At 37.5% G+C, this 14,207-nt stretch overlaps 1 protein-coding gene across 7 annotated transcripts in view; it reads left to right on the plus strand.

Moving 5' to 3' along the window:
• The window catches only part of ANO4 (anoctamin 4), a 398,033-nt gene that overhangs the window by 220,545 nt on the left and 163,281 nt on the right, over positions 1-14,207 (plus strand). For all 7 annotated transcript variants that reach the window (XM_032298965.1, XM_032298973.1, XM_032298986.1 and 4 more), the window contains 2 exons: positions 4,828-4,964; positions 10,036-10,194. In XM_032298965.1, coding sequence (XP_032154856.1) covers positions 4,828-4,964; positions 10,036-10,194 — 296 coding nt within the window. The remainder of the gene's footprint in view (positions 1-4,827; positions 4,965-10,035; positions 10,195-14,207) is intronic.

A 14,207-nucleotide genomic window follows, 5' to 3' on the forward strand; every position in this document is an offset into this window, starting at 1 on the left:
CTTCCCACTCATGTCATGTCCAGCACTGAACTCTAAATCTTGGTTCAATGAACAAATGGCAGAAAATAATTCATTAATTAGTTTGCTCATTTATTTGAGTCTTTGCTATATTTTTATGATCTCTTTTCCATAGGGAGTTAACAATAGCTAACATCTCAAAATGATTTTCACAGGAGGAATAATTGAAATAATTGCAAATATTTGATTTGATTAGTAAATTCAGTATTACCAAAGTAAATTCACCTTTTCATCATGTGGAGATCACCACCATCTGCCTGTCTGCTGGTCCTCTGACTTTTCTGCTCTGCCTCCATCCTGGGATGATATAGACAGAGCCAGCGCTCAGAAATCTCTGAGTCTGATGCTTTACTCAGACTCTTTAGCTGATTTTTGGTCTCCCAGGCAATTTAAGGTCCTTGATCCTTGTTATTCCGTTATAGTATGTGAGTCCTTGCTGTTTTGTTCCCAAATTGTTTTCAGGCTCAGCTTCTAATCTTTGCAATAGATTTGAATATCTCCCTTGCCTTTCCAAATGCATGGTATCCACCTACCCTGACCCATCTGTGCTGCCTAATTCTGTTCACACAGCCCTTCCTGGGTCCGAATGCAATGCAGACCTGTTACTTGAGGTACATGGAAGTTTGCATTTTCTCTCCTTCTTCTCATTCTTAATGGACTCCTCAGAGTATTTGACTCTCTTTCTCATTTAATGAGTCTAACAGCAGGATTCTACCAGGCAGATAATTATCAAATATTTTTCCTTTTAGGAGAAGAAGTCTAAAGAAGGTGATGGGATTCATTCACAAGTGACCTTGTTTGGATGAACAGCATCTTAGTGATGGATAGAAAGGCCTCACTCCCGCTTTGGCTGGATAGTGAGCTCTGAAAGCAGGGCTGTGCCTGGGCTGTCCAGTACTTTCACCCTAGTTCCTAGCTCAGCTCAGTGTCTGCCTGTGGTAGGCACTGAATAAATACTTATTGAATCAATTTATTTATTTATATTTTTTATTTTTGAGATGGAGTTTCACTTTGTCACCAGGCTGGAGTGCAGTGGCGTGATCTTGGCTCACTGCAACTTCTGCCTCCTGAGTTCAAGTGATTCTCCCACCTCAGCCTCCCAAGTAGCTGGGGTTATTGGCGCCCGCCACCATGCCTGGCTAAGTTTTGCATTTTTAGTAGAGACTGGGCTTCACCATGCTGGCTGGGCTGGTCTCGAACTCCTGACATCAGGTATCTGCCCATGCTGGCCTCCCAAAGTGCTAGGATTACAGGTGTGAGCCACCACACCCAGCCAAATAAATTTATTTTTAAAAATTGGTTAATGTTGGAAGTTGACAGTTGCTTTTGTTTCTTACAGAAACAGTGTAAGTTTGCATCGAAGATTTTATTTTGTTTCTAAAACTTACCTTGTAGTTACAGCTGATAATATCAGAAACAGTGATGAAATATGGATGAAGCACACATGCTTCATCTTTATGGTCTACAGTCTTCTATCTGACCATGTGTTCAGCTGAGCATTGTCTGACAGCAGACTTTCTAATCTCTGCTGAAGATACTGAGAGGCTGCCAGGTGATAAGGTCGCCTTAATATCACCTATTCTCTAATAGTCAGATTGCCAAGACTGACTGATTTCCCTGATACTCAAGTGGCAGCAGCCCCATGACTTCCAGACAGTGAATCTGATGGGAAAGAAAGAGCTCTCTCCCTTTCCTGAGTTAGCTGCTTCCTTTAGAGTCAAATCCCTTGGGACTTTAATGGAGAGTAAGTATTCTCAGCATCAGCACCAATGGATGTTTTGGGCTGGATCACTCTGTGGTAGAGGCTGTCCTATGCATTGTACGATGTTTAGTAGCATCCCTGGCCTCTACTCACTGAATACCACTTTCACTGTCCCCTTCTCCCCAGTAATGACAATAAAAATATCTCCAAACAATGACAAATGTGATCTGGGAGAAAAAACCGGTCCCAGTTGGGAACCACGGGCATAGAGGGCATTGTTGAACTGATTGTGCCAGTGCCAGAAAGTAATACTGATAGAATATGACCTGGTATTTTCTATCCTTGGCAAAAGCATAGGAGGATACATATATATGCATGTAAAAAGTTTTTCTTTAAGTATGAGCCTAGACGTGCACCTCAGTGTCCTTATTACTTGCCCCTTTATCTCACACCCCCTCCCAAGCCATTTCTTGTAACAACCATTCCAACTTGTAAATATCCCTTCTGCCTTCTTTTATTGATAAGACCAAAATATTCACTTTAAGCTCCCAGAGTCTAGTTAGAATTGGCAAATCAGCATTTGTTGTAGGTCTGCCATGTGTCAGCCACCCTGCTAATATGTACATTGATGTATTCCTCTTGGCCATTCTGAGAGAGAAGTTTGCTATTCTTGTCTCACCAGCGAGGAAATAGAAGCACATATTTACACAGCTAAGTGGCAGAGTTCAGAATAACGAACAGGTCTTCTGACTTGGTTAAATGATATTTTTATCTTATTGTTCAAATCTCATCAACATTGACTTGAAATTTAATTTAATCACTGTCTGCTTGAAAATTTAATCACATTACTTGAAACTGTGGAGTACTGGCTTGCAAAAAAGAATCATATTAGGAATAACACATGCAAAGTCCCAGAACCATAGAATGTTAAAGGATAAAGGCTCCCAGATATCATTACATTGTGATCATCTTCAGGTCATCATTCTGTCATTTACCAAATATGTGTTGAAAGCTTACTCTGTGCCAGGGCCTCTGTACATCAGTCAAGATGGATAAGGTCCTTACCCTGTGGAACTTACATTGTAATAAGGTAAACACCCAGTAAACAAGTCTAAAACGTAAATGAACAAACGATAATTATGGCTGTGTTAAGTGCTGGGAAGGAAATGAACAATGAGAGGAAAATAATTACGGGAGGGAGATGTTTTAACATCCAGTGATCAGGGAAGTTGTCTTTGATCTTGACACCTCCCGAAACACTGGACATGTTGCTCTTCCTCAAAAAGTGTTAGTTCCTTTGCATAAGCACCTAGCACAGTACCTGGCACAGTGTAGGTCCTACACCCCTTCGTTGTATGAAAAGAGCATGATTCTTTTTTCTTTGTAGCCTTATAGGTCTAAAATCGTATAATACCTTGTTTTAGTTTCCTTTTGCTGCTGTAACAAATTACTACAAACTTAGTGGCCTCAAACAATATGTTTATTATCTTATAGTTCTGGAGGTCAGAAGTCCTAAAATCAAAACCCTTCTCTCTGGAGTCTCCAGGGGAGAATCTGCTTTTTTGCCTTTTCTGTCTTCTAAAGGCCACCTGCGTTTCTTGGCTTGTGGCCACATCCTATACCTTCAAAGCCAGCAGCATAGCATCTTCCAACCTCTTTCTCTGATCCTGGCCTTCTTGCCTCCCTCTTCTGAAGACCCTTGTAATTTCATCAGGCCTACCCACGTACTCTAAGATAATGTCCCCATTTTAAGATCCTTGGCTTAACACATCGGTAAAATTCTTTCGGTGATAAAAGGTAACACATTAACAGGTTCTAGGAGTTATATCATCTTTGGGGGGGGTCATAATTCACCCTCTTACAATTAGCAATAAATGTTAATTTTTTTCCACGCCCATTATATTTTACAGGTGAACAACCTGAAAAGCTAAATGAGTTGCCTAAAAGCACATGCTTGGATATAGCTTTATACCTGGTCACCTCATCTAAGTAGATCACTTCTATTCTCTCTATATCCAAATTCTGCTCTTTTCTTTAGCAAATTCACCACAATTTACATGTCTTTGTTTTGTTATTGCCACAAGAGCAGGAAGCCAGGTCACTTTAATTCATCAAGGTGTACTCATCACACTGCTCTATGCCTGACACATAAGTGTGCACATCTCTAAAATGTTTTTGAATGAATGAATACTCTATTATGTGCTTGGGTAAGAAGAACCCAATCTCTCATGAAGTATTTTGTGCAGTGACTTCTGGCAGGTTGTAAACCCTCAGCCATTTTTAAAGCATCAAAAGGAAAAGTGAACCGCAATACTGGCCCATAATTCAAGTAGGTAGAAAAGAAGGGAATCAACCCATACCTGGTATTATATTCTTTCCTCTGCTGGTGATGAACTTTCCTTTCTGGCATACTATAAGGCACTCTGCATTTGAATGTGGTAGTCTGTATCTAGAACTGGAATATACAGTGCTTTGTATATTGACATGTTATTAACATCAGTCTTTTGAGAGAGCTTCTGAATGGCTCACTTCATTATTTAATTCAGGATAAGAGGAAGGAGAAAGGCCAAAAATCTAACTGTACGCTTTGTTATTGCATTAGATTTTCTCTACTCTGCCTTAGAGAAGTAACAAAGGAGAAAAAATTACAGTTCTTACTGAACAGTGCAAGTGGCATGTTTATGGGTTCACTTAGCAAGCTGTAAAACACTTAAATGAAAAAATAAAATTAAATTTAATAGTATAGGTTATCTCCAACCCAGAAAATGAGCTCCTAGAAGTCTTAGATCAAAGTACCATATGCTAAACATCTATGTGAAGGAAAGCTCACAAATATAACACCTCATGTTATCATGAAAGACAAATTATATTTACATTATGGAGGTACTTTGCTTTTTATTTTCCTTAATCTTGCCTAATGAATACACTGTTTGGTCAGACGTGTTTTACATCTGACATTCTTTTCTCCTAGGAAATAATATACCTGTAACTCAAGGTGTTATTAAAATGATGAGAAAATATGAACCCAAAGGGAGGTGTTTTCTCTTTTAGTATTGCTTTCAAGACACCAGATTTTTACCCTTGTAATGTATTTACTTTGGTTCTAGTGGCCAAGGATGTCAATATCCTTTTTGATGAATTAGAAGCTGTCAGTAGTCCTTGCAAGGATGACGATTCTCTTCTTCACCCTGGAAACTTGACAAGTACTTCAGATGATGCCAGCAGATTGGAAGCCGGGGGAGAGGTAAGAGTACATAATTTCTTACAAATGTAATTCATGATCCAGGCAGGAGCCTGTGAAGCATATTCCAATGGACTGTTTAAAGTTATAATCTCACTGAACTATAGGCTCTTATAAAACAAGGAATAGGTTTTATATTCCCTTGACATCCGCCATGGGTTTAAGCATATTTCAAGGATCCTAAATCTACCTACACTCAAAACAAAGTTTCCATTTTTCTTAAACCTAACTTTTTTTTTTTTAAACCGCCCATCATTTTCAGATAGCCTACATTCTTGAGTGTCTCCAACTGGTACAAAATGAGCTTTACAGGGATGGACTTCCTTGTATAGATCCCCCAGCAGGTAGAATAGTGACCTAAAATGCACCAGCCGTCAGTTGATTGTGTTGTCTGAAGCCTCTCTGAGTTTCCATTTGCCTCTGTAATCTGGAAACTTCATTGCAACTGTAAATAGACCCATCTATTTGTGTACCATTTTGGAAAAATTAGTATTTTATTGGAGGCATTCCCCTTTGTTCAGGTTGTATCTCAATGGAGTTTATTATTTCCTTTGTACATGCACTGCGTATAGGTAAATAGGCACACAGAATCAGAGTAATTTATTTATTGCATATTCCTGTTTTTGATATTCCAGAGCTAGTTAACTGCTGAAAGGGTGACACCTGGAACGGAGAAAATTGTTTACTCTTACCAAGCTTTGCAGACTTCTCCCCACAAATATCATACACTGTTATCCATGGTTTTCTTTCTGTTTTTTCTGTTTGTTTCTTTTTAAGAAAAAGCTAATTCTGTTATCTGTTCACACAGATACTTTGAATACCATAATGTGGCATAATGAATGGACTTTGAAAGGGACCTCAGAAAGCAAATAGTCTCCTCCCTGTAACTTACAGATGAGGAAACAGTGTCAGAAATGTTAGGGCTTTGCCGAAGATGGCACAGCTCATTGTTCTGCTTGGAGCCAGTACCCCTCCTGATGTCTTGGCTGAAGCCATTTTTGAAGCCAGATGCTTATATGTTGAATTCACAGGGCAGCCTTCTTGCTTGCCAAGTAATTGTTACTAAAGTGCTTATTCAGGTAGACTCCTGAGTGTCTCTTAATGCAAGAGCCAAAAAACTAGTCAGTGAGGATTGGTCATCAATTGAAAATGTCTACACCAAAACATGGTACATGGGCATTCCATTCCCCCTGCCTGAGATTTTTCATTTGGTTAAGGTTTGTGCAAGGATGTGGTTTCTAGCAATGACCCTTCAGGTCTGGCATGTTTGCCTTCTTCATACTACCATTGGAAAAGACAGAGTCCACCATTTTCATTTGGCTGGGTTTATAGACACAATTTTGAAATCTATTAGGCTGAGAAATTTGGCTCCAGCCCAAAGATCCCGTGTTTGATGGTATCTTTCAATATTGTATAGCAAGCCTGAAGAGCCTGGATGAAAATTCAATCCACTCCTTTTGTTCTTTACTTTTTAATATTACTGCAAATTAATATTTGTAACTTCTATGTAAGTTACAAAGCATAATAGTAAATGGACACCTGGAACCACCATCTGATTTATGAGCTAGAATGCCATTTTTCATATGATACTGGCAACCTAATTGTAGATTACTAACAACAATTGTTTTTTAATGGACTGGATAATTAGAGTGTATGTAAATAGAAAAGGTAAATAATTATTTTATGAAACTTGTCTCATATTTTGTATATGTATATTTACATATGCACACAAAGATAAAATAAAATGTTTTTCTTGTTGTGGGTGAAAAAAATTGAGAAACACTGAACTAGAATATTCCTAAAACCAGTGAAGCTACTTTCAATCCCATACGCCTACCCTACCAGAGGTCCCATCTTTCTAAATTTGTTTGTTTTTTATTTTCCTGCTTTAAAAACAGTTTTACCACATACATTTGTAGTCTTAACAACTTACATTTAGAGGTACTTTATTTTATGCTTTATGAAAAATGATATCATATGGTATGAAGTCTTCTGACACTTGCTTTTTTACATCAGTGTTGTTTTTAAGATTCATTTTTTTTTTTTCTTTTTGTACTTTGAATTGTGAAGTCATGTTTTTATAATAAATTCCATATTCTGGACAGAAAATAGAATCTACAGTTGACTGTATATGTTTTTTTCATGTGGTTAAGTATGTTTGCTTTTTAATTTTTTTCTTGTTTTGCTTTATTGAGGTATAATTTACATAAAGCAAATACATTGATCTAAGTATACAGTTGAATGGGTTTTTTTTTTTTTTTTTTAAGAAGGATTAAAAAAAAAAAAAAAAAGAAAAAGAATACAGGAAAGGAAGAAAGAGGAAGAGGGAGAGAGAACAGGGGTGTTGCTTTATTGCCCGGGCTAGAATGCAGTCTAAAACTGGGTATGCCTGTAATTGTGTTTAATAATAGAGACATAAAAAAAATGAGGGAATAAAATAATTAACAAGCAGCCAACCAATATTTCATTTAAACCTGTAAATACGTGTGATGTAGTACTGATAAGAGTGTATATTTTGTGTATTTAAAATGGAGAGTTCTATGAATGTTAATTAAGTCTACTTGTTCCAGATCTGAGTTCAAGTCCTAGATATCGATGTTAACATTCTGTCTCATTGATCTATCTAATATTGATGTTGAAGTCTCCCGCTATTATTGTGTGGGGGTCCAAGTCTCTTTGTAAGTCTTATATATCTGGGTATTTCTGTATTGGGTGCATATATGTTTAGGATCTTTAGCTCTTCTTGTTACATTGATCCTTTTATCTTTATGTAATATCCTTCTTTGCTTCTTTTGATCTTTATTGCTTTGAAATCTATTTTATCAGCAAAAATTGCAACTCCTGCTTTGTATTTATTTATTTTAGCTCTCCATTTGGTTGGTAAATTTTTCACCATCCCTTTGTTTTGAGTCTTTATGTATCCTTGGATGTGAGATGGATCTGGATGTAGCATACCAATGGGTCTTGGCTTTTTTGCCTGTCTGTGTCTTTGGATTGGGGGATTTAGTCGATTTAAATTTAAAATTAATAACAATATATGTGTGTTTGATACTGTCATTTAATGTTAGCTGGCTGTTTTGCCCGTTAGTTGATGCAATTTCTTAAATATGTTGATGTTCTTTATTTTTTGGTATTTTTTAGAAAGGCTGATACTAGTTGTTCCTTTCTATTTGTAGTGGTTCTTTCAAAAGCTCTTGTAAAGCAGGCCTGGTGGTGATGAAATCTCTGAGTGCTTGCTTGTTCACAAAAGATTTTATTTTTCCTTCGCTTATGAAGCTTAGTTTGGCTGGATGTAAAATTCTGGGTTGAAAGTTTTTTTCTTTAAGGATGTTGAATATTGGCCCCCACTCTCTTCTGGCTTGTAGGGTTTCTACTGAGAGATCTGCTGTGAGTCTGATGGGCTTCCCTTTATGGGTAACCTGACCTTTCTCTCTGGCTGCCCTCAGTATTTTCTCTTTCATTTCAACCCTGGTGAATCTGGCAATTATGTGCCTTGAGGTTGGCCTTCTTGAGGAATATTTTTGTGGTGTTCTCTGTATTTCCTGGAGTTGAATATTGTCCTGCCTTGCTAGGTTGGGAAAGTTTTCCTGAATAATATCCTGAAGCGTATTTTCCAGCTTGGATTGATTCTCTTCGTCACATTCAGGTACACCTATCAAACGTAGATTAGGTCTTTTCACATAGTCCCATATTTCTTGGAGACTTTGCTCGTTCTTTTTTATCCTTTTTTCTCTAATCTTGTCTTTTTGTTTTATTTCATGAAGTTGGTCTTCGACCTCTGATATCTTTTCTTCTACTTGATCAATTCGGCTGTTAAAACTTGTGCATAGTTCGCGAAATTCTCGTGTTGTATTTTTCAGCTCCATTAATTCACTTATATTCCTCTCTAAATTTTGTATTCTTGTTAACATTTCGTCAAACCTTTTTTCAAAGTTCTTAGTTTCTTTGCATTGGGTTAGAACAAGTTCTTTTAATTCCCAGAAGTTTCTTATCATCCACTTTTTAAAGCCAGCTTCTGCTAATGGAACACAGTCTTTCTCCATCAGGCCTTGTTCTGTTTCTGATGAGGAACTGTGATCCCCTGTAGAGGGAGAGGCGTTCTGAGTTTGGGTATTCTCAGCCTTTTTAGGCTGTTTTCTTCCCTTCGTTATAAATTTATCCATCTGTGGTCTTTATAATTACCGTCTTTATAGTTGGGTTTCTGAATGGACGTCCAACTTGTTGATTCCCGGCGCTAGAATCTGAGCAACCCACTGCTCCGGCCAAAACAGCGGCTTTAAGATTGATGGTGCTTTTCTGACTGCACCAAGAACCACCGCTCCAAGGCAGCGGCAAAACCGCCTCACCGGCCTCAAGAGTCACGCTGGCGACAGGTGGGGCTCCTCCGCTGGGAATCTCCCGGTGTGTGAGCAACAAAAATTGATCTGAAAGTGTGGCGTCCTCTCGTTCTTTGCTCTTTCAGTGGGAGCTGCAATCCCGAGCTGCTAGTGATCAGCCATCTTGGATCTCTCTCCAGTTGAATTAAGATTCATTTTTATTGTTAGATGCAACTATAGTTTATTCATTTTCACTGCCGTATGATATTCCAGTGAATGAAACTTCTATAATTTATTTATCTATTTATTGTCTGTTCATGGACATTTGAGTTGACTCCCACTTTAAACATTTCCCTACTATTATAAATACGTTGCTATGAATATTCATATACATGCCTCCTACTTGCCTTATCAAGAATTTCTCTAGGCTTATATGTTATGCAGATGTTCAGTTTTGCAAGATAATGTTAATGTATTTTCTAGAGTGAGCATATCAGTTTTCACTCTCATCACACCTGCAGAATATGCAAATCTTTAGTTGCTTCACGTCCTTGGCTACACCTGGTATTTTTAGGTGTTTTATGTTTTGCTCACTTACCTCAATGCTTCTTCCAATTTTTATTTTGTTTCCTCTTGTTTACGTTTTTTACTAATGAATATGTAATTGAACACAATGAAAATAATTGTTCTTTAACATTACTCACTTGAACCTTGGTTTGATGAATGACTTAAACTGGTCCCTTTCTCTTTGTGTACAGACAGTGCCAGAAAGAAACAGATTAAATGGACTCTACTTCAGAGATGGAAAGTGTCGAATTGACTACATCCTTGTGTACAGAAAATCGAACCCCCAGATTGAAAAGAGAGAAGTATTTGAAAGAAATATTAGAGCAGAAGGATTGCAAATGGAGAAAGAGGTAAATGGTTTGCTTGGATGAGAAAAAAAAATATGTATCTATTCATATTAAGAGGCAATGAGAAATAAACAATTAGTCATAATGTTAACCTAACATTTCATTTGGTCAGAGTTTGCCAATATTCAGAGTTTGGGGAATGTTCCAGCATTTAGACTTTCACAGCACAGTTTACTTTTGAGAGAATTTTAATGCCAAATGATTCCATGAAAATCAAAATATTCTATTCCAGTTAAATAGATTGTTTCAAACTGTGATTCTTTATCTAACTTCCTATGTCTGCCGTTTCTCTGTATATGTAAATGGAGGGTTCTATTCGCATGGATGAAAGAAAACTTTGAGTAAAATGCAGTCACTCTCTCTAGAAGTTCTTTTTACATTTCGGGAAATATCATGAACTTGAGCATCCTTGTATACCAGAGGAAACTGCCTGGCCGATTTGGCCAAAAGCAGCTGGAACTTAGAAAAACGATTCCAGTTTTAAGAGATATTTGGGCTATTGTTTTCAGGTCCCCAAGCTCAAGAGTGACCTTACCAGTGTTTGGTTCTTCCCGTTCCCTCCTTCTCTGCATGGGGAGCTTCAAGGAAGAACTAAGTAAGGAGTGTAGAAGAGGCCAGCCAGGCCTCTGATAGTAATCCACAATGGGCTTATGGTGTTCCCAGGAACCATGTGCACATTTGTAGAACTTGGCCCGTTAACTGAATTATGTAACTCTTCTCAGCTTCTCCCCAAACATTGTGTAAAGCTTCTGGAGCTTTTCTTAGTCAATAAGAAGAACATATTGGCAATTTAAGATGTTTACTTCTGATCCTGCTTCTCAAAGCTTTGGGGTTAGATCTTTGAAGTCAGGCATCCAGGGTTTTCTTTATATGAAACAGTTGCAGTTTGCGCAAACCGCAAGTTGTGTCAAGGTATCAAATATGAGAAGCGTAATATGCATATATGTGTTATCTGATCTTGGGACATTTCAGATAAATGGGATTCTTTCAGATCTGTTCAACTGACCTCAGCTCTTGAACGTTTCTAACACAGAAACAGCATTTTTCTGGAATGTCTCCAACAAGAGAATTGGAAAAATGGTGAGATGAATGTGGCCATAAGGAAACAGGTTCTTATTCTCAGGAAAGTAGAACAAGCTTTCTCAAAGACCATCTTAATTAGAGGTTCCCCGGAGTAACAAACAGAATTAAAAATGTTGTTTCTTCCACCTTTGCAGAGTTACAGAAAATCTTTCCTATATAAACTGGACATATATTCCTGTACAGACGGAGCAAATCTTGCTCTTTAAGCTCTAAATTGTCTCAGTAAGACAATTGCATTTTTTCCTTAACATTAATAGCACATTCACATTTTTCTACTTAATCATGCCTTCATCTTTTATTCTCATTCCTAACTGGCAGAATTTTTATATGAAGAAATAAGAGATCTGAATTGGCACATAATCTTAAATAATGGAAGTCCTCCCTCTGATCCATTCTAACTCTGTCAAAATTCTGATTCCCATCAAAACTAGATCGTTTTGTTTAATTAATGAAAGATTTATATTTTAAGCTTTCTAAGTATTCTCTACATGCCTAGGGCTTCTTCTGTATAGGTCTTTTCAATATTATTTCATGATTTATTGGCTAGAACTCAAAAGGCCTAATGCCTTCCCAAATGGTATACATTAAAGCGATGGAAGATGTCTGTTGTGTATCCTAAAGCATCACCTGTACTGCAGTGTTCAGAACCAGAACTCGAAAAGGATCATTCTGCCTGTTGTGCAGTGGTGCTGCACAGCACAGTGTTGGCCATGCTGTGAAGGATGGACTGCTTGTACTATTTTGTCTATATACAAGAATATTTTGTTTGTTAGAATTTTTTAAAAATTGTTAACAGGTATTTATTTTAATGTGTATTAGAAAAAGCAGTTGGAAAAAGGGAATTATCGCTATATGGCAAAACTTCATAAAAACTTATGTAAGCATCTCCCCTCTCCACACTTTCCCCCAAATGTTCTCTGGGTATCACCTTCTGTATTTCTCCTTTCTTTCACAGTCTTCTAAACACTACCAAGAGCTAGGTCTTCCTCTTTCTGGAACCTTCTTCACAAGTGGTCTCTCCTGCTGCCTGGCTCCAGTCTTGCCCTGGCTCTGCATAAGTGGTGTAATTTGTCTCTAATGCAACCTCCCAACTCGCTTTGTATCCTCATGGCCTCAGTCAGCTCACCAAGAAAAGGGCCTTTGCAGGTTCTCTTATAGATAAATTAATTTTCCCTACCCCAAATAATTAAAATATCCTTTTGCTGAACAGTAAACAAACCTTCATCCTTTATTCTAGTGGCAGAATTTTTTATATGAAATATCTATATTGTGTTATTAAATTTAGAGACCATTGGAAGTACTTTTATTTAAATCAAGTTTTTTATAAACAGCTACAGCAGAAAGGCAAACAATTTTAATGGCTATTTCAGCTTCCAGGAGTTAATTCAACCTTTCATAGGACATAAAATAAAGAACTTAGTTCAGGGTGGAAAAGAAAAAACACCCCAGGGACCCTTGTACATCTGAAACGTTTGACACTATGTACAGTTTATGAATTGTTATGAATTGTGAAAAAACATGTTTCACAGACAGAGGGTTATATTTCCAAATAGACAAAGAGAGGCTTTCTAGTTCAGTTTAACATCCTTATCTCTTTAACATTGAATTTCAAGAAACACAACTAGGATAATCTTTAATTCATGATAAAGTGAGGGCATAGTCAAGTTTAATGTTTCTTAAAACTTTTGCTCCAGGCTGGTTAGTCAACAGATAACTGCTTGCTTTGGTATCCTGGGTCTCTAAAATTCTGCAATTCAGCTTTCATAATAGCCCAGAGAAAGCAATTCCCAACAAAGTTCCCAAACAAAATATCATTGAGGTCCAGGTGATTTACTTCTTAGTATCTATCTACTTAAAGTGATTCCCTTCTTAAAGGTAAGCTCATATTTACTAATTAACATTTTCTATTTTTGATTTTTTTTATTTTTAATTCTATGCCCATTATTGATCTTTGGGTACCTATTTTGAAATCATTGCCATCAATGAGACATTTATATTTTCCTTTGTATAACTACTAAGAGGATGAGTTAACTTTGACTTACTTGGAATGTGTGAGTAGCAATTGTATTAATGGGAGCACTTCAGAATCATGTGAAACATTGGGGAAGACCCTTATCATTACAGTCATTACAAAACTAATATAATTAGGTAAATTGTATCATCTTGATGGTTATTTCATTCAAGAAATATTTATTGCACATTCGTTCTATGCCAGGCATTTCTTTAAGGAGTAGGATCTCAGCAGCAACAAATAAAGCAGAATAAAAAGTCCCTGCTTTGTTGGAACTTAAGCAAAAAATATGTACAATATATACAAATACTGGTAAGTGCTAAAGAGAAAAAAGTAAAGCAGGAAGTGTTGAGACGGGCTTGCAGTTTTATAAAAGTCAGCAAAAGTGGGCATCTTTTCCACAGAAAGAGAAGAGCTCCACAGGGTGGAGCATCCCTGCTGTGTTCATGGAACAGGGAGGATGCCAGTATGACTAGAGTTCACTGAGCAAGGTGGAGAATAGTGGGAAATTACACCAAGGCAGCAACAGAAGCCTTGGTGGTCACTGGGGGATGTTAGCTTTTCTCTGAGTGACACAGGAAGTCACTGGAGAGATTTGAGCAGAAGTATAAGATCTGTTTCTGTTTTATTAAGGGCACTCTGGTTGCCTGGTAGGATTAGACTGTGGGAGGTGGAGGGACAAGGGCAGAAGCAGGGAGAATAATTAGGAGATTTGTTGCAAGAATCCAGGAAAGAGATGATGGTGGCTTGGGAAAGCACATAGAAGAGAAGATGAGAAGAGTAGAAAGTAGTGCTGATGGGAATTGCAGACAGGTTGAATGGGTAGTATAAAAGAGGATAGTCACAGAGTATTTGTCTGACACATGGTATTTAAGCAGTTGGGAGAAGACAGTTGTCCCTTACAGGGACATGGATAAGAATA

The sequence above is a fragment of the Sapajus apella genome, unplaced genomic scaffold, assembly GCF_009761245.1.
Source record: "Sapajus apella isolate SASKATOON/1434 unplaced genomic scaffold, GSC_monkey_1.0 scaffold2, whole genome shotgun sequence".
Taxonomy (NCBI): domain Eukaryota; kingdom Metazoa; phylum Chordata; class Mammalia; order Primates; family Cebidae; genus Sapajus; species Sapajus apella.